The sequence below is a fragment of the Vanellus vanellus genome, assembly GCF_965231255.1.
Source record: "Vanellus vanellus genome assembly, chromosome: 25".
Taxonomy (NCBI): domain Eukaryota; kingdom Metazoa; phylum Chordata; class Aves; order Charadriiformes; family Charadriidae; genus Vanellus; species Vanellus vanellus.
In genome coordinates this window covers 3749365-3767633 of record NC_138930.1, presented here as the reverse complement: position 1 = coordinate 3767633, position 18269 = coordinate 3749365, and the positions used below count along the sequence as shown (strand labels likewise).

The 18269-nt window shown below is 54.2% G+C and overlaps 1 protein-coding gene across 1 annotated transcript in view; it reads left to right on the top strand.

Annotated features, from left to right (window-relative positions):
- Positions 1-18269, top strand: part of FBN3 (fibrillin 3) — a gene marked incomplete at both ends in the record, with an annotated part of 112747 nt that overhangs the window by 80077 nt on the left and 14401 nt on the right. The window contains 22 exons of the mRNA XM_082495420.1: positions 26-163; positions 252-302; positions 2035-2160; positions 2837-3064; positions 3212-3337; positions 3697-3825; positions 8385-8510; positions 8844-8969; positions 9334-9456; positions 9727-9852; positions 9995-10120; positions 10556-10678; positions 11425-11547; positions 11909-12034; positions 12487-12609; positions 13047-13169; positions 13769-13930; positions 14453-14521; positions 14791-14916; positions 15937-16062; positions 16582-16731; positions 17270-17341. Coding sequence (XP_082351546.1) covers positions 26-163; positions 252-302; positions 2035-2160; positions 2837-3064; positions 3212-3337; positions 3697-3825; positions 8385-8510; positions 8844-8969; positions 9334-9456; positions 9727-9852; positions 9995-10120; positions 10556-10678; positions 11425-11547; positions 11909-12034; positions 12487-12609; positions 13047-13169; positions 13769-13930; positions 14453-14521; positions 14791-14916; positions 15937-16062; positions 16582-16731; positions 17270-17341 — 2748 coding nt within the window. The remainder of the gene's footprint in view (positions 1-25; positions 164-251; positions 303-2034; positions 2161-2836; positions 3065-3211; positions 3338-3696; positions 3826-8384; positions 8511-8843; positions 8970-9333; positions 9457-9726; positions 9853-9994; positions 10121-10555; positions 10679-11424; positions 11548-11908; positions 12035-12486; positions 12610-13046; positions 13170-13768; positions 13931-14452; positions 14522-14790; positions 14917-15936; positions 16063-16581; positions 16732-17269; positions 17342-18269) is intronic.

The window sequence follows — 18269 nt, the reverse complement described above, 5'->3', positions numbered from 1 at the left end:
TCACGCCTTGTCTTTGCCCCTACAGACAGCATGAAAGGGACGTGCTGGCTGAACATCCAGGATGGGCGTTGCGAGGTGAACATCAACGGGGCCACGCTGAAGTCGGAGTGCTGTGCTACGCTGGGGGCGGCGTGGGGCAGTCCCTGTGAGCGCTGTGAGATCGGTAAGGCTCTGCTGGGCACAGAGATCAGGCCATCAGGCCAGCGGGATGCAGCCCATTTCTTTACTGACATTCCTCTGTTTTCTTGCAGACACTGCCTGTCCCCGGGGATATGCGAGGATGAAGGGTGTCACGTGTGAAGGTAAAGTGCTGCAGGACGTAGACGCCTTTTTTTTTTTTTTAATTGGGAACGTGGTTATTGCTTATTTGTTGCTATCCTGCATCTTTGAGTTTGGCTCTTTGTTGGACTGTCTCTGGTATGTCCATCTCTCTCTCACACTGAGGAGCCCAGAACTGGACACAGCACTCCAGGTGTGGCCTCGCCAGTGCTGAGTAGAGGGGAAGGATCACCTCCCTTGACCTTCTGCCAACACTCCTCTTAACGCAGCCCAGGATGTCATTAGCTTCGCAGCAAGGGCACATTGCTGCCTCATATTCAACTCAGTGTCCACCAGGACCCCGGGGTCCTTTTCTGCCAAGCTGCTTTCCAGCTGGGTGACCCCCAACATATATTAGTGGATGGAGTTCATCCTCCCCAGGTGCAGCACTTTCCACTTCTCCTTGTTGAACTGCATGAGGTCCCTGGCGGCCCATTTCTCCAGCCTGCCAGGGTCCCTCTGGATGGCAGCAAGACCTTCTGGTATATCAGCCACTCCTCCTCCCAGTTTTGTATCATCAGTAAATTTTCTGATGATACACTTTACCTCATCATCCAGATAACTAATGAAGATGTTAAATAGGATCAGACCCAGTATTGACCGCTGGGGCTCACTGCTAGTTGCTGGCGTCCAGTTAGACCTTGCCACGGAACACCCCTCTCTGGGCCTGGCCATTCAGCCAGTTTTCAATCTACCTCACTGTCCGCTCGTCCAGCCTGTACACCGACAGCGTGTCTATGAGGATCTTACAGGAGACAGTGCAAAGGCCTTACCAAAGGCTAAGGAGATGGTATTTGCCATTCCTCCCTCATCTACCAGGCTAGTCATTGCATCGTAGAATTTTATCGAGGAATCCCACAGAATCACAGAATCTCCCAGATTGGAAAAGACCTGTAAGATCATCTAGTCCAATCATGAACCTAACACTGCCAAGCCCACCACTAAACCATGTCCCTGAGCACTATAGCTGCATGACCATTAAATACTTCCAGGGATGGGGACCCCACCACCGCGCTGGGTAACATGTTCCAGTGCCTGATGACCCTTTCAGTAAAGAAATTCTTCCTAATATCCAGTCTAATCTTCCCTTGGCGCAACTTGAAGCCGTTTCCTCTTGTTCTATCACCTGTTACTTGACAGAACAGGTCAACTCCCACCTCTCTGCAACCTCCTTTCAGACAGTTGTAGAGAGCGAGAAGGTCTCCCCTGAGCCTCCTTTTCTCCAGGCTGAACACCCCCAGGTCCCTCAGCCACTCCTCATAAGACATGTGCTCCAGACCCCTCACCAGTTTTGTCGCCCCATGCTCATCAAGCCTGACTTCCCTTTGGTCAATCCATGCTGACTACTACTGATGATTTTCTTGTCATTCGTGTTCCTGGAAATGGGTTTCCAGGTTTAGCTGCTCCATCAGAAGTACTCATGTTTGTGAGCCCTGGTGCCGCTCTGCCAGCGCTGTGCTGACTATGGACTTGTGCAGCAGGACCACCCTGTCTGTCCCTCTCTGCCGAGGCTTTGCAACGCAGCCTCCTTGCAAAAGTGTCTGGGCACGGCTGTGGCTTGCGCGTGGAGCATGTGTTTTTCATTGCGACAAGTTGCCAGTTTTACTCTGGTGGGCAGCTCTGGGCTCCTTCTGCCTCCTCCAGGAGCCCCTCAAGGTCATACTAGGCTTGGCCATTTACCTCTCTCATGCCCGTCTCTTGCTTTTGTGCCGACAGATGTGAATGAGTGTGAGGTCTTCCCTGGTGTCTGCCCAAACGGACGCTGTGTGAACACGGCTGGCTCCTTTCGGTGCGAGTGTCCGGAAGGTCTGACTCTTGACGGCACTGCTAGGACATGTGTGGGTAAGGACACCTCATCTCGCCTGGCCCCTAGCCTCTGTCCAGCCCTCTCTACAGCAGTCTAACCACCCCCTACCCACAACCACGTGCAGCAGTCTTGGGAATGGAGTGATGGCACTGGGAGGGGCCGCCAAACCCAACAGCCTAACCAAGGCAAGGCTGCCACGGCTTCATGTCCCCGGCTCCAGCCTGTAGTGCAATTATTCTCCTTGGGTGGACTTCAGGGGTAGCCAGTTTTGTGGGCTCCATTTTCAAGGGTCCACTGCTTCTGATCTTGATTGACTCTGTTTACGGGGATTAGACTTTCAGTAGATAACCTAACTGGTTAATGACACGGCCCAGCAGCCCTAAAACAACTCCTGGCTGCTTTCTGGGCACACAGTGACAAACCTCTGCCCTTCATAGGGGCCATCTGCCCTACTGACTACACCATAGAGGGTCCATTCTCTAGCCCTGTTGCCAACAGTCACAGGCTGACCATGTCCATACTGTTAAATGTCTCGTGGCATCCCAACCACGGTGGCCGCATCCAACTGGCCCGTACCTGGGCACTGTTTGGAGGATGCCCCAGCCGAAGCTGTTGCAGGAATCTTGCTAACTGTGTCACAGAAACTGATCTCTCTAGCTTTACCAGAGGTTAGGCGCTGCAGGCAAGGGCTCAGCTCTGCTCTCTCACCAGACGTGCGTGTGGAACAGTGCTACATGAAATGGGATGAAGATGAGTGCACGGAGCCTCTGCCAGGCAAGTACCGGATCGACATGTGCTGCTGTTCTGTGGGCTCAGCGTGGGGCATCGACTGCGAAGAATGTCCCAAAGTCGGCTCCAGCGAGTACAAGGCCATCTGCCCGAGGGGACCTGGCTTTGCCAACCGAGGAGACGTGCTTTCAGGAAGGCCCTTCTACAAAGGTGAGAAGAAAGAGCGGAGCTGCTGATTGTGGGCTGTGCTCAGCCCATCTCAGCTACATCCCAAGGAACCTGCTGCCTGTCCTGGGAGCCTGGGTTCATTGCAGCCGTCCCCTTCCTCAAACACTCCTGTTCTGCCTTCACCCGCAGATGTGAATGAATGTAAGGTCTTCTCTGGCCTGTGCACTCATGGGACTTGTCGAAACACCATTGGCAGCTTCAGGTGTCTTTGTGGCAACGGCTTTGCTCTGGATGCTGAGGAAAGGAACTGCACAGGTAAGGGAAGAATAGTCCCCCTCCAGACCGCTCTTGCCCATCTTGCTGCCCTGCCTGCCTAGTGGGGTGCTTAGCACGGTGGTGGTACCCAGAGGAGTCATGGAAGTTATCTTGGGGACATGTTGAGAAGCCAAGGGCAGGACCATGAGCAGAAGGCTCCTCCTGCTTGTGGGGTGAAGGATCTGTCCTACAGCAGAAAGAAAGTTTAACTGCTGTCTCTCCCTTCACAAGAGGAGTTCCTTGGTCTGCTGGGTCAGACTTGTTCAATGAATTTGATGTGCAGTGCAGGCAGCCCAGTGCCAGCTGTAGTGGTGCTTGTAGCCTGTCCTGCCTTCACTAGTTGGTCTTCATCCCCACAGACATCGATGAGTGCCGCATCTCGCCAGACCTGTGTGGCCACGGCACCTGTGTCAACACGCCGGGCAGCTTCGAGTGTGAGTGCTTTGAAGGCTACGAGAGTGGCTTCATGATGATGAAGAACTGCATGGGTAAGGACATGTCTCCGGGGTAGGGCAGCACCCTTAGTCTTTCGCAACGGGGAAGAAAGTAGCTGGTGTCAGACCTGACAAAGGGCTTCACGCTGAGCTGTTCTCCACACGTCTGGCTGTCTGTCTACCTGCCTGTCTGCCTCTCTGTTCCCTGGTACCAATCCAAATCTCTTCATTGCCCTCTGGGGGAGTTGTGGGAGTCCCTGGGCTGCAGAGAGCCCTGGCAGCCTCTGCTCGCCCCAGTGCAGTGAGTCTTCTGCTGTGCTTTGATTGCAGAGGCAGAGCTGGGCTGAAGGGCAGCGCTTGTAGAGAGAGGAAGCGCTGTGTGTGTAGCTGAGAGCATCACGGATGTGATCCTGGGAGGACAGCATTGCAGATGCAAAATGAAGTCAGGGGTTCATGAGATGCAGCACGGGCTCTCTAAGCTGGAGGACGCAAAGGGAGAGGCCACGTTCCCAGCAAGGCTTCGCTTGAGCCCCAGACCCCTCCAGAGAAGGAGGGCAAAGAGATGGAGCTGTAGCTTCTGCTTCCTTTGTGGATGCTGTGCCTTGTGTGGGCCAACAGCCCATCAGTGATGGGCCCCGTGCTGTCTCTGCTAGCGGTGCCCCAGGGCTCTGTACCGTGCAGAGCAAAGACAGAGTGTGAAAATGTTGCCAGACTTGGGGTCAAAACTGAGAGCCTTCTCTCAGACACCTCAATTCATGAGCACCTCGCGGACCAGAGGCCAGAGCCTGTGCTGGGGTGGTGGTGCCCCACGAGCTGGGGAGGGAGATGGGCATCCCAGGGCAGCAGCAGGGAGGGCTCTGGGTCTAGCGCCTGGCCCAGGGGAGCATCCTGGGCTCTTCCTACCGTGACATTCCTGGGACATCGTTGGTCCTGCCCTGCCACCTCCTGGCTACCCTTACCTCAGCTGTGGGAGCCCACAGGGGAGCCCATGCTGGGACCCCATGGGGCCACCAACCAGCTCAAGTTCTTTCCCATCCCTTTCCTGCTTGCTATACCCAAAGGGCATTTCCCTGCAACCCCAGTGCGATGTTGCCTTACTTTTTTTACATAACACTAAGGCCTTGTATTTCCTTTTTCATCTTGTACTTGTACAATGTTCATTCTTCTTCATTTTGTACTCTTCCTTGACTTGGACCTTCCCTCGCACCAAACCTTGGCCACTAACCTTTCCTCTTGTTTCAGCCACCAGCAGCTGGAGCTTGAGCCTGGCATTGCCACTGAGCTGGGACAGGATCCATGCCTGGTATTTTCATTCCCGCTATATAAGGAGGCAGCAACCTTTATACTGGGGGTTGGCTAGTAGACAGCGGAGCTCTGCCAGGTCAGCAGCTTCAACTCAGTGGCTGTGAGCTCCAGTTCTCATACACACTTGGCTCTTTCCTTTGTGCGATGTCTCATCTCCATCTACTTCTTTTACAGCCTTGTGTTGCCCATCTATTGTTTATTCTGCCACTGATTATTTACATATCCACACTCCAAATGTGCACCCATCTCCAGACATTTTTAATATCATATGTTCAACCCTTACATTAAGCCATGTATTTTCAAACACCATTTCAGAATGTTTCTCAACTTGTAGATCTTTTTGTGTGGTCCCCTATCCATAGTTATCTTCTTAACGTGGTACATCTACCTGCCATAAATGCTGTCTCACATACCGCATCAGTCATTTTAATCCAGTTACATGTAGCTTGGTCCCTTTTCTAGGTAATATATGTTCCCTGCAAGTAGCTGTCAGGTATATCATCATTAGATCACTGCTGAGATTAGTAGATCTATTATTTCCTCTCCTATATTAGGAGACATATTAAGCTTTGGTCTTTATAGCGCTGCTTGGCCTCCTGCTCTCATTGCACATCCTATAGCCATGGGTCATTAAAGCAGATGCTTCCACTGGCAGGAGAACATGGAGATATGTCATACCTTGCTCAGCAAGAGGTTCACTGTTTGATAGCTTGTGTCTCTTCTAGCTCTGAATCTTGCTGATTCATCCAGTTTTCCTTGGGCTGCTTTCCACAGAATCTTTTCTAAAATGACCCTCAACCTGGTCTCACTCGTATGTGGTATCTAATCAACTGTTGCTGTTTCTGCAACATCTTTCCTTGGGATGGGAATCCACAGCAACTTTATACCAGCTTCAACCACCAGTCAGGCCCCTGTCCAGTTCCCCAAACACTTGCACAGATCAAGTCCTTCATGAGAAGTTCTGGTAGACCACCTGCATTCTTCTACCCCACCCTGTTTCCAGTTAGAATTGTAATGGCTCCCTTTCACCTGCCCATTTAATCTTCCTTTATCCTCAGATAAATCTTTGCAGCTCCTCCCATCTGGCCGAGGCTTGTTTTTGTTCTGTCAGATTCTCATCTGTTTTCAATTTAATAATTCTTGTTTGTAGCTTAAAAAAAATCCCATCAATGACCTCAGTACCTCAGTTCGTCTCCAACAAGTCAGCCAGACTGTTGCTGTCCTCTAATTCCTGGCATACCATGTTCCTCTCCCCGTCTGTCTAGCCAGACTAACTTGTCTGACTGACCTAGTCTTAATATTCTGCTCTTTCTGCTTTGGCTTGGACTTTCAAACCACATCAATCTGTGGCAGGATTCAACACCGTTTATTTATTTTTCATATTTGATTCTCTGGCTTCTTTAAAATATATCAGCACCCTGCCCTGGCGTGGTTTTTGGTCTTTTCCATGCAAATTGTAGTGCGGGTTACCGCAGCTCACGCTGATCGTCTTCCCCCTTCTCCTCCTCCATTTCTGAGATACTGAGAATGTCACAGTCCCCACTGACGGCCCGCTAACTTCTTTCAGTAATGAGGTTTCTGATATCTTTATATAAGGATGTTGCGTTTCATTGGTCTTTTGTTTTAATGCTCACTATTACCTGCACGATTCCACCTTTATCCTTTTTTTGAGGTGAGAGGGGATTGAGTCATTTCACACCAAAGGGTGTTGTGACACTCTGGCGTTTCCCGTGGTCAAGGATTAACTTCTTCCTGCCTGTGTTTGGCAAAAGAACTTGGCTTCGGCCTCGTGGTGGAGGAATTCTCGCCAGCCCCTGGCAATCAGCAACATCAGCACTGGACCTGCATCCTGCACTTCATTAGGAACAAGCTCCCACCATGGAGAAGTGGAAGCACTGGTCCCGCGGGACAGTTTGATAAGGGCCCGTCACCCCCACTGTCAGATGTAGTCCAGTCCACTTTGGCTGTAGATGAGCTGAAAATCTCAACAGAGCGTTTTATCCGAGTAAGGTGAAAGATTCCACTCTTAATTACAAGGTTGGAATCAGAAAAAGTAAACACGTGTGAAGAAAATGGATTCTTTATGTCTGACATCACTCCCTTTGTCCGCTGTCACTAAGGGGCTCTTGGGGGTGGGTTTTTTTTAGCTCTCTCAGTTCGTTTGTCTCATGCTCTGTGGCTTTGTATTCTGAACGCACCTTTCTCAGAGGACAGCCGCGGAGAGATGAATTCTCCACGCAGTTCCAGGGAGGCTCTTCCTTTTCTGCGCTCTCGCTGTCAGTGTGGGACATCTTGAATCAATTCTAGAGGCGTGCAAGAATGCAAAATCTATTCTGGGACCAAAATAGAGAACCTCCTTCTCAGATTCTCATTTCCAAAGTTAGAGGATCGGATTCATCCAGCACTTGCCCTTTCAAAGAGCGTAACTGGGGCTGTGAAACACGGCAAGTATCACAAAGACTGTTACCTGTGTAATGTCATAGTAGATCACAAAGAGCTTTCTCCAGGAACTACAGATAATGATGCGATAACGAAGTTTCTCAGTTCCGGTACTTGCAGTGCTTCACCTCCGCCTGCTGTTGGTTTTAGTTTCCAACCATCACCAGTGCACCATTCCAGTGGTTCCATTGGGAGTGTGTATATTTTTTTAGTCTTGCGTTTATAAACTTTTCTATCGCTTTTGTTCATTTTTTAATGCCAGCAGCCTGGTTTCATCTTTGTTTGGCTGGTTCACATCTCTCTCACAGCAGTATCACCAATTTCAGGAATTTCTCCAGTTCCTAGTATATTCGATCCCTTTGTCCATATGTGTTTTTCTCAGAAATGTAAAGACTTATTTCCCAGCCCTGTGTGTGATACTGGAACTAGCCCGAAGGCTGTTACCAAGAAAGCTTGTCTGTCGCTCTTCTATCAATCAAAATACACGGTTTCCGAGGAACTCTCCCTCTGCTGATGGGACTTGTGAAAATGTACTAAGACAGGTGGGATGCGTGAGCGAGGAACTATCCTTCTAGTCCTTGCTGGCTTACCTGCGCAAAGCTAAGAACTTCTTTCCTCCTGACGTTACACTTTACGTTCTACTGAGATCAAGGCAAGAGTTGCGATTTCCCAAAACACGTACTTCAACCACAAGTCCATTGGACTCACCCAAGCCCTGAATTTGCTGCCCTGTTAATTTTGTGATGCCCCTCTGTTTTGGGATATATCTCTGGTGATGGGACTGTAGGGCACGGCACCAGCACCACCCCGTTACCTGGAAAACCCAGCTGAAGGGGAGAATCCACCATATTTCATATTGTTCTCTGCAGATATCAACGAGTGTGAGCGGGACCCGCTGCTGTGCCGAGGTGGGATCTGCATGAACACAGATGGCAGCTTTGAATGCATCTGCCCCCCTGGACACGAGCTGACTTCTGAAGGGAACACTTGCATAGGTGAGATGATGGAAAGCTCTATTATGACCAGAGCCCATTCAAGGGTAATGCTACAGGGAGACCTGGAGCTCATGCTGGGCACACGAATCTCACCTTCCAATCCCATGTGTGGGTAGAAAACATTCATCCAGGAGGGACTGAGGTCACTCCCAGGGTTTCATTGCATTTATGATGTCTGTTGTTCTACCTGCTGTCCTCTGGGACTGGCCAATGGGGCAATGACAAATTGAGTGTGGCGACGGCAGTAGGTGGGGCTACCCAGCGTTGGGTACCGAATGATTCTTAACGTGACATCAGCATGGCTGGCTGCTCAAACTCTTCTTCTCACCGCAGATATCAACGAATGCTCCCTTAGTGACAACCTGTGTCGCAACGGACGTTGCGTCAATGTCATCGGTACCTACCAGTGCGCGTGTGATTCGGGCTTCCAGGCCACACTGGACAGGCAGGGCTGTGTCGGTGAGTGCTCGCCTTTGCCACGTAGCCATGCCAAGGCCACGGTACACATCCAGAACCCTCCTGGCTTCATTCCTCTTATAACGCAGGGTGGGGTGCCTGAGGGTGAGGCGAGGGGGGAACCTCCCGGCTGCGCTACACCCAGATTGGCACTACTGGTCAGGGGCTGTCATCAGCTCTGAGCTGCAAGTGGTGAACAGAGAAGGCAAGATGTGCTTTCTTCTGGCTGGGGGGAGCTTTGTTTTCTCTTCAGCACCTCTCCCACTCTGTCTCTGTGTACCCAAATTGTGTCTGAGCAGCTCTGCTGCAAGGCACGTATCCCACCCTGCACCCCCGGCAGCTCTCTGACTTCTCCCTTCTCCCTCAGACATTGACGAGTGCACCATAACCAACGGCGGCTGTGACACGCACTGCTCCAACTCGGAGGGCAGCTACGAATGCAGCTGCAGTGAAGGCTACGCATTGATGCCAGACAAGAGATCGTGCGCAGGTGAGCAGTCAGCTCAGAGGTGCTGCCCCGGGGACCTCTGCACCCATGGCCAGGCTGCCGTAGGGTGAGGGGGGTCTCTTATAAAGTCGCTTCCAGAGAGGTGATTTCCCTGGACAGATATTTTTGCTTTGCACTGCAATGTCCAGCCCCTCATCACAGGCTCCAGATTCCTGTAACTATGATTTGGAGCGAAGCCCCTCCTGTGATTCCCTCCTGCTCCCACAATACCCTTTCACTGGCTCTAACGTCTTTACGTTCTCCTCTCTCCAGATATCGATGAATGTGAGGATAATCCAGACATCTGTGACGGTGGGCAGTGCACCAACATCCCTGGGGAGTACCGCTGCCTCTGCTTCGATGGCTTCATGGCGTCCCTGGACATGAAGACCTGTATTGGTGAGGACAAGGCTGTGCCCCGGGCACGTGCCGGCGCTGCATCCCCAGGCTGCTCTTAGAGGGAGGAAGGGATACAGAGGGGTGCCCCAGAGTCATGTCATGGTTCCTGTGGTGTTCCGAGCAAGTCCTTTTTCTCCTGCAGATGTGAATGAATGTGATCTCAACCCTAACATCTGCCTGCACGGCGAGTGTGAAAACACGAAGGGCTCCTTCATCTGTCACTGCCAGCTGGGCTACTTCGTCAAGAAGGGAACCACGGGCTGCACAGGTGAGGACGCACCAGACCTGGAGTTAGGGGTGCTGGTGGGAGCCCTCACAAACACCCGCAGCTGCCATGGAGGGAACACCGTCCCTGTCCTGGGGGATGTTGGGGACAGCGGGGATGTGGTTGTGTGCTGGGAACCTGGGAACCCCTCCTGGGCAGGCAGGTTGCCAGGAAGGCAGGCTGCAGGCAGGGACAGACACCTCCCTAGTTTATAGCCAAGGATGGGTCTGCCCTTCCTTTTGTCTTCATCTTCCAGGGCTGAGCACACGTCAGCTCCTCAGCTCGAGGGCACAACCCCAGGCAGCCCGTTCCCCGAGCACTCTGTTCCCACCCCCTGGGGCTCAGACTCCCAGGAGCCATTGGTACCCAGACCCGTTAGCAGGATTGGCTCCTGGAGGAGCCGAGCTGCGTCACCTCTGATGTCCTTCCTTCCTGCAGACATTGATGAATGTGAGATCGGGGCTCACAACTGCGACATGCACGCCTCCTGCATCAATGTGCCCGGCAGCTTCAAATGCAAGTGTCGCACAGGCTGGCTTGGAGATGGGCTGAAGTGCAACGGTGAGTCCTCATCCCAGGAGACGATGTTCGTGTGTCCGGGTGCTCTGTGGGCACCTGTGAAGGCTGAGCTGAGCTGACACTTGCACTTAAAATGCTCTTGAACCCCAGAAACTCTGCATGAGGATTTATGGAAGCGTGGAGAGATGTGGGTGTGTGGCAGAGGGGGACTCTCGGTGTGGGCACACATACGTTGCGCTGTCAGGATCTGCAACCGCGTCTGTGAAGCCATGAATGTGGGAGCGAGGGTGTGTATTTGTGGGATGTGGAGTGTGTGGGCATGGTATCGAGATGAGCGTGGATGAATGTCATTGTCAGATTGGCGATGTGGCGATGTGGTGGGGCATGGTGCGGTACGTCTGCAGGGATACACGGGTGTGGGAGGTGTGTAGGGTGTGTTGGTGTGTGTAAATGAGTGTAGGGACTTAGTGGCACGTGTGTGGTGCGTACGAAGGGACGTAAGGGTATGTGTATGGATACGTGTGTCTGAACTGGGGAGATGTTAGCAATGGGGGTATGTGCGTGTGAAAGTGTCTCGCTGCCGTATTGTCTGTGCCAGCGCTGCCAGGGGAGTGTCTCATGGCCACTGAGGCTCACAGAGGTGTGTTGGAGCCTCACAAGTGCTCCAAGTGCTCGGAGGCTGCAGTCTCCTGGGCCATTTGCGTGCCCCCCAGAGCCCTACACTAGCTGCCCAGGCTTAGAGGGAAGGTCAGAGGCAAAACACTGACAAGGGTGTTCTTCTTGTCCAGACCTGGACGAGTGTGCAACTGAAGAGCACAAGTGCAACCTGAATGCCAACTGCGTCAACACACCGGGCTCCTACCGCTGTGCCTGCCGAGAAGGCTTCAATGGGGATGGCTTCTCCTGCTCAGGTGAGGCCTGTAGACTCAATTAGCAGCAGGAACGTGGCTTGGGCATCCTACCGGGACATGGAGTCAACCCCTCTTAACCACCAGCCTGGCCCAGCATCTGGCTACCCATGTCTGGGGTTCCCCAAACCAGATGTCCCCCAAACTGCCCTGCACCACAGCCTGCTCAGATGCCTTCAGCAGAGACGCACCTTCTTCTCAGCAGGTGGTTGAGGAGGATTGAGGCGATGAGAAGCATTGCAGCCCCCTCCTCACCCCCCAGCAGAGGGGTGGGAATAAGCTTGCGGGAATTCTCTGGGCAAGCTGAGGGAAGCTTCCATCTTTGGGTGGACACCATGTCAGTTTTATGCTTGACTCTCTTTAGATGTGGACGAGTGTGCAGACAACGTGAACCTCTGTGAGAATGGACAGTGTCTCAATGCACCTGGGGGTTACCGCTGTGAGTGCGAGATGGGCTTCAATCCCACAGAGGACAGCAAGGCCTGCCAGGGTAAGTGCCCTGAGTTTTGACTGCTGCTCCAGGAGATCCAGTGTCCACATTCTTTCTGTCCTTGATCTCTCCGCTGCACTGTCACCACCTGATCCATTACTAAGCGAGACCCACCTAAGCAAGATTCACCATCACCTGGTGGTGTAAGGCTCCTGAGGTGCTAGCTCTTCCACTTACTGGAGCTGGTCTCCAGCCTGGAGAAAGGTTGGGCTAAACCAAAGATCCATCCAGATGTGGACAATCAGCAAAACAGGGCTGAGGGCAGAGGGCATACACACAGCACGCCTGATCCTGCTCACCCAGGAGGTGGTGTCCTAAGGCACCAGAACTACCCTGAGCAGATGGGTTACCCACAGCTGGGCTGTGGCTCTGCTTTGTGACGGGAGCAGGAGAGGCCTGTCTTGGCCCTCGCTCTGCCAGATCCTAAGTACCCAGCTCTCCTTGTTTTGCAGACATTGATGAATGCACCTTCCAGAATATCTGTGTCTTTGGGACCTGCCAGAACCTGCCTGGGATGTTCCGCTGCGCCTGTGATGATGGCTACGAACTGGACAGGAGTGGAGGCAACTGCACAGGTATAGAACTTTCACAGGGCTGTTGGATGAGGATCACTGCTCTGTGGTCTTCTGGTGTGAGCTTGCCCCAACCATGACGGGGAGTGGCATTAGCAGCCTAAAGCCAATTAAGCATCCCTGGGAGATGCGGTGATGTCTCTTTGCTCCTGGCAAGGCCTCAATGCTGCTGGAAGGTGGGACTTCAGTGGGTAGGAGGGAAAGCTCGGTCTGGCTCTGCTTCTTTCTGCTGACTCTGGGCAGGGTGGTGTGAGGTAGGACAAAGCAAGGTCTGTTTCTAGAACAGCTTTGCCTACCATCACGCGAAGAGCCTTAGAAACACCATGGTCATGAGGATACACCCTGAACACAGTGCAGAGTTTAAGGCTGTGGCCGCGGTTTCTGTGGCAATCTTCATCTTTCTCTTCAGTCTTCATCTTTCCATCTTTTCATCTTTTCAGACATCAATGAATGTGCAGACCCTGTGAACTGTATCAACGGCCTGTGTGTCAACACCCCTGGCAGCTACCTGTGCAACTGTCCACAGGACTTCGAGCTGAATCCCACTGGTGTGGGCTGCGTGGGTGAGTGGGGACCTGTGTGGAGAGCACACCTTCCATCCAAGAGCTTGGTGGTCCTTCCTCTTGGTCCCACATAGCTGGAACTGGCCACTACCAGACTGGGGTGACTGACCACTATCTGCTCTGCCAAACACATGGCCATCCATGATGGGCTTTAACCCTGCAGCAGTAGAAGAGTACCTGCCTCCTGTTAAGCCTGGACCACCTTGTGTCACCAGTGTGGGTGCTCTCCTGGTTGAAGCAGTGTTATTCCTGGGCACCTCTACAGCTATTCTTAGGTGTTTGTTTCTTGAAAGGCCCTGGGTTACTGATAGCCACACCAAAGACAGGCCAGTATGCTACGACCTCTGAATGATCTAGTGTGGCTTTTACCAAACAAGCTGGGCACACTTTGTTCTTGAAGGGTTCCCAAAGTCATGAGCTGCAAGGACAGTCTGGATGTGGTTTACTACAACACAAGTAGCTGACAGCGTGGACATCTGCGACAGGACCATGGCCTTATCCCTCTCTGTGCTTCTTGAGGCCATAGTCCCATTCATTCCTCCTGTGCGTGCAAGTCTTTACTGGAGAGGCTTTGCTCATCCACTACTGTCTTTGTGCAGATACCCGTGTTGGGAACTGCTTCCTGGACACCCAGGATCGAGGAGACGGGGGGATCTCCTGCAGCGCAGAAATTGGAGTTGGGGTCACTCGGGCATCCTGCTGCTGCTCGCTGGGTCGAGCATGGGGCAACCCCTGCGAGCTTTGTCCTCCAGCCAACACAAGTGAGTTGGGCAAATGTCTGGGTTCAACTTGGGCATGGGCAGATGGGCAGCACGGAGCAGAGAAGAGAGACGGGACCGCTTCCCTGTGGCTTCTCAACTCGGGCTGGGGGTTCTTGGTCCAGCATATCCTATCATCACGATGGAACAAGGGAAGCTGAGGGAGAAGGTGGCAACCCTGTTGTGTCAGTGCAGGGCTGGACAGGTGGACCAGGGCAGGGGAGAGGTGGGAGAGGCTAGGCTGGTTGTGTCTGGGGGGATGTCCAGGTTGGGATCCTTTGTTCCTGGTCACAGTAGGTTGGGGGAGGGCAGGGGACGTAGAATAATCCTGATCAGGGGGGTGGGCAAGCAGAGACAGGATGGTTAAATTTGCTTGGCACACGATGGGAGTCAGACTGCACCATCTGGACCATTGTGACCATCCCCATGGCCTGTTTCTCCTGGGTTTCTCCTGGTTTTCCCTACCCCTCCTATTTCATGGGAGCCCGCTCAGCTCAGGATCCCCCTGTCTGACTTTTTCCACAGCCGAGTACAAGACCTTGTGCCCTGGAGGAGAAGGTTTCCGTCCCAACCCCATCACTGTCATCCTGGAAGGTAAGCCAACCTTGGCCCCCGTGCCCCCTCGCCAGGAACTTGGGTGTGGGCACTGTCTGCCATGGTGCCACACTGGCTGGATGCCCGCTGAGCCCCTCACCACTGAAAGATAAACGGCATATGCTCTCTTTGGATGTGCTCTGGCCACCTGGCCGAGCCGCTTGGGCACCAGTAAGGGCTGGAGGTGGTGGGATGAACTGGAGGTGGTGGGCACTGCCTGGGCTGGTCTGACGGGCAGTGAACACCTCCCGCCTGCTCTCCCTCCTCAGATATCGACGAGTGCCAGGAGCTGCCGGGCCTCTGCCAGGGCGGCAACTGCGTGAACACTTTTGGCAGCTTCCAGTGTGAGTGCCCCCTTGGCTACTACCTCAATGAGGACACACGCATCTGCGAAGGTAGCTACACCCTGGTGCCTGCGCTTGTCTGTGTGCCTGGTGTGTATGGCACACGTCTGTGTGCATGCGTGTGTGTGCAACAGGGTTCTACGTGTGTCTGGGCTGCCCTAGGACCAGTTGGCAGAATCCCTTCCCTTTTCCAACCTTCCCATCCTCATCACAAACCCTGTCCCCTTTCCCAGTGCCAGGCCTGCCCGGTCCCTGTGCCAGTCGTAGAATCATAGAATGATTTAGGTTGGAAGGGATGTTGAAGATCACCCGGTCCCACCCCCTGCCCTGGGCAGGGACACCTCCCCCCAGCCCAGGTTGCTCCAAGCCCCGTCCAACCTGGCCTTGAACACCTCCAGGGATGGGGGGCAGCCTGCAGGGATGCAGCAACCTGCGCCAGGGGCTCACCGCCCTCACAGTCAACAATTTCTTCCTCAAATCTCATCTAAATCTCCCCTTTTCCAGTTTGAAGCCATTCCCCCTCATCCTATCACTACATGCCCTTATAAAAAGTCCCTCCCCAGCTCTCCTGGAGCCCCTTTAGGGACTGGAAGAGGCTCTAAGGTCTCTCTGGAGCCTTCTCTTCTCCAGGCTGAACCCCCCAACTTTCCCAGCCTGTCGTCCCAGCAGAGGGGCTCCAGCCCTTCCAGCATCTCTGTGGCCCTCCTCTGGCCCCACTCCAACAGGTCCATGTCTTTCCTATGTTGGGGGCTCCAGAGCTGGAGGCAGTACTCCAGGTGGGGTCTCCCCAGAGTGGAGCAGAGGGGCAGAATCCCCCCCCCTCGCCCTGCTGGCCACGTTGCTTCTGATGCAGCTCAGGATGCGGGTGGCTTTCTGGTCTGTGACCGCACATTGTCAAAAAAAAATAATTCAACTAGCAATAATTGCGCCTTGAATTAACCTCATGGGCTACGATACTGCCACTGCACAAAGTCCCGTCCATACCTTGTGCCAAGCCTACCCCCAGCCCCGTGTCAGGCCCTTTTTTACCTGCGCGCAGTGCTTTGACCTCCAGTTGCCTTTATTTGGCAGATATTGATGAGTGCTCTGCTCACATTGGGATCTGCGGCCCCGGGACCTGCTACAACACCCTCGGCAACTACACCTGCGTGTGCCCCCCTGAGTACATGCAAGTCAACGGAGGAAATAACTGCATGGGTACGGCACGGTCCGAATCCGCGGGAAGGGGTCTGGCCATGCCCTGCCTGTGCCCAGCCCCGGGGTTGTGGGCAGCGCGGTGTGGGCAACGGGGCTGAGCGGACGGAGCAGAAGCGCTTGGAGCCAGGGCTGGGACACGGGATGCCTGAGTTCACCAGTGCCTCACCACGTCCCTGTCCCTACGCTGCACACGTTGCCCGTGCCAGCGGGGCTGACGCTTGCTCTGGCAGCAGTTGTCGGGAGAGGAGCTGGCACGGGGCGGTGGGAGACCCACCAGAGCATTGTCACTGCCTGCTATGGGGCAGGACCCAACACTTACTGCAGCAGAGCTTCAGCCCATCACTGCAGCCACTTTTGCTGGGCTCCCCTGTGGATCACCCGCAGTCCCTGAGCACCAGGACAGGGCAGACCGGCGTATCTCCAGCAATGAGCGCCCTGGGGCTGGTGGCACCCATTCCTGGGGTAAGCAGCACCCATTCCCCGGGCTGGTACGAGACACTGTCTGGGCTGCTTTTGCAGACATGAGGAAGAGCGTGTGTTATCGCAACTACAATGACACGTGTGAAAACGAGCTCTCCTTCAACATGACCAAGAAGATGTGCTGCTGCTCCTACAACATTGGCAAAGCCTGGAACAAGCCGTGTGAGCCCTGCCCCACGCCAGCCAGCCGTAAGTCAACCTTTCTGGAACGGCATCTTCATATCCCGGCTGCCCCTTCGCTTCTCCAGCAATTTCGTGCGCTTTGAGGCAGAGCGCTAACGAAATAGAGGGGGAGAAGGGAGAGCACGGTGTCCGATGGGCAGCGCTTGTGGGTGAGCGCTGTGGGGACATGCGTTGGAAGGACACAGGGGATCGGGACAGTATCTGCGGAGAGGAGGTGATGTGCGGGCTGAGCACGGGTGGCGGCGTTGCAGTGGGGAGCGCTGCGTGTCGGGCTGAGTCTGTACCAGTACGCAGGTGCCACGTGTGCGCATGTGCCTTTTAGTGTGCGTGTAGGTGCCCTGCAGTGCGGGCGTGTGTGAGCCCTTTGCCTGGTGCCGTACGCGTTCTTGGGGTTCCCCATATGCTGCCCCCGTGCAATCCCCAGCCGAGCACCATGCCCATCCCCTCCTGCCTGTCAGACCCCCCCTCCGCTCACTCCAGCTGTGTTGGAGAACTCCCGCTCTGCCCGCTGGGCACGGCCGTGACCTTGCTGTTCCCCTTGCAGCCGAGTACCAGATCCTGTGCGGGAACCAGGCCCCCGGGTTTATCATCGACATCCACACGGGGAAGCCGATCGGTGAGTAGAGTCCCCCACACCCTGTGGAGCCAGGTCTTCTCTCTGCCCCTCTGCTTTCTTCCCACAGTGCCTGTGAGCTCGTTCCCTTCCCCTCCCTTAGTAAATTAAGCCCTGAGCAGAGGAGAGACAAGGAGAAGAGGTGGCAGACATGGCTGCAAGCAGCCGGCCGAGCCTTCAAGCCCATGTCCCGAGTGGCTGGGCTGCTCGGACCTCCTCTCATTTGCAACTGTGCCTTGGTTTCTGTCCCACCAGGAGAGAGAGAGAGGTGGCCAGTGACCACAGAGAGCGGCCAGTGGCCAGGTAGATCCAGACCCGTGATAGCCCTGGTGCTCACACTGCCCGCGCTGCCCACCTGACGGCAGCGGGGCACCACGCAGGGCCAAGGTTTCGGGTTTGTGTTTTGGGAGATGGAAAGCCAGAGGAGCTGTTGAGTGTCCTGGGATTTATGGGCTGTCCACAGATGTTTTGCAGTCTTGAAAGATGGACTCGCTGGTAGTTTGTGAGACAAACAGATTCATTGCTTCACCTGGCCATGGCAGTGCCAGCCAGGGGACTGAAGAGGAGGGAGATGAGTTCGTCTTCCACTCCCAGGAAGAAAGTGCGACAGAGGATATCGGTGCAGGGCTGGTGGTGGATTGTGCTGGGCACAGCGACAGAGTCAGGGACTCTGGAGCCATCTCAATATTTCAGTGGCCCCCTGGACTTTGCAGCCTGGTCCCAGAGCCTGAGCAGGTGCCCACGTTACTGCAGAGGCACACTTGGAGGAAACAAGGTGGATGTCCTGGGTAGGATCCCTCCCAGCATGTGCTGTGCGGGCTCTGCCAGCAGCCCCATGGCTCCTGTGACTTGGAGCCTTGTGCGGCTCTGTTGGGTACCCAGACCTCTGCGGAGCGGCCCTAGCCTGGTGTGACCTGCAGGAGCCAGTGTC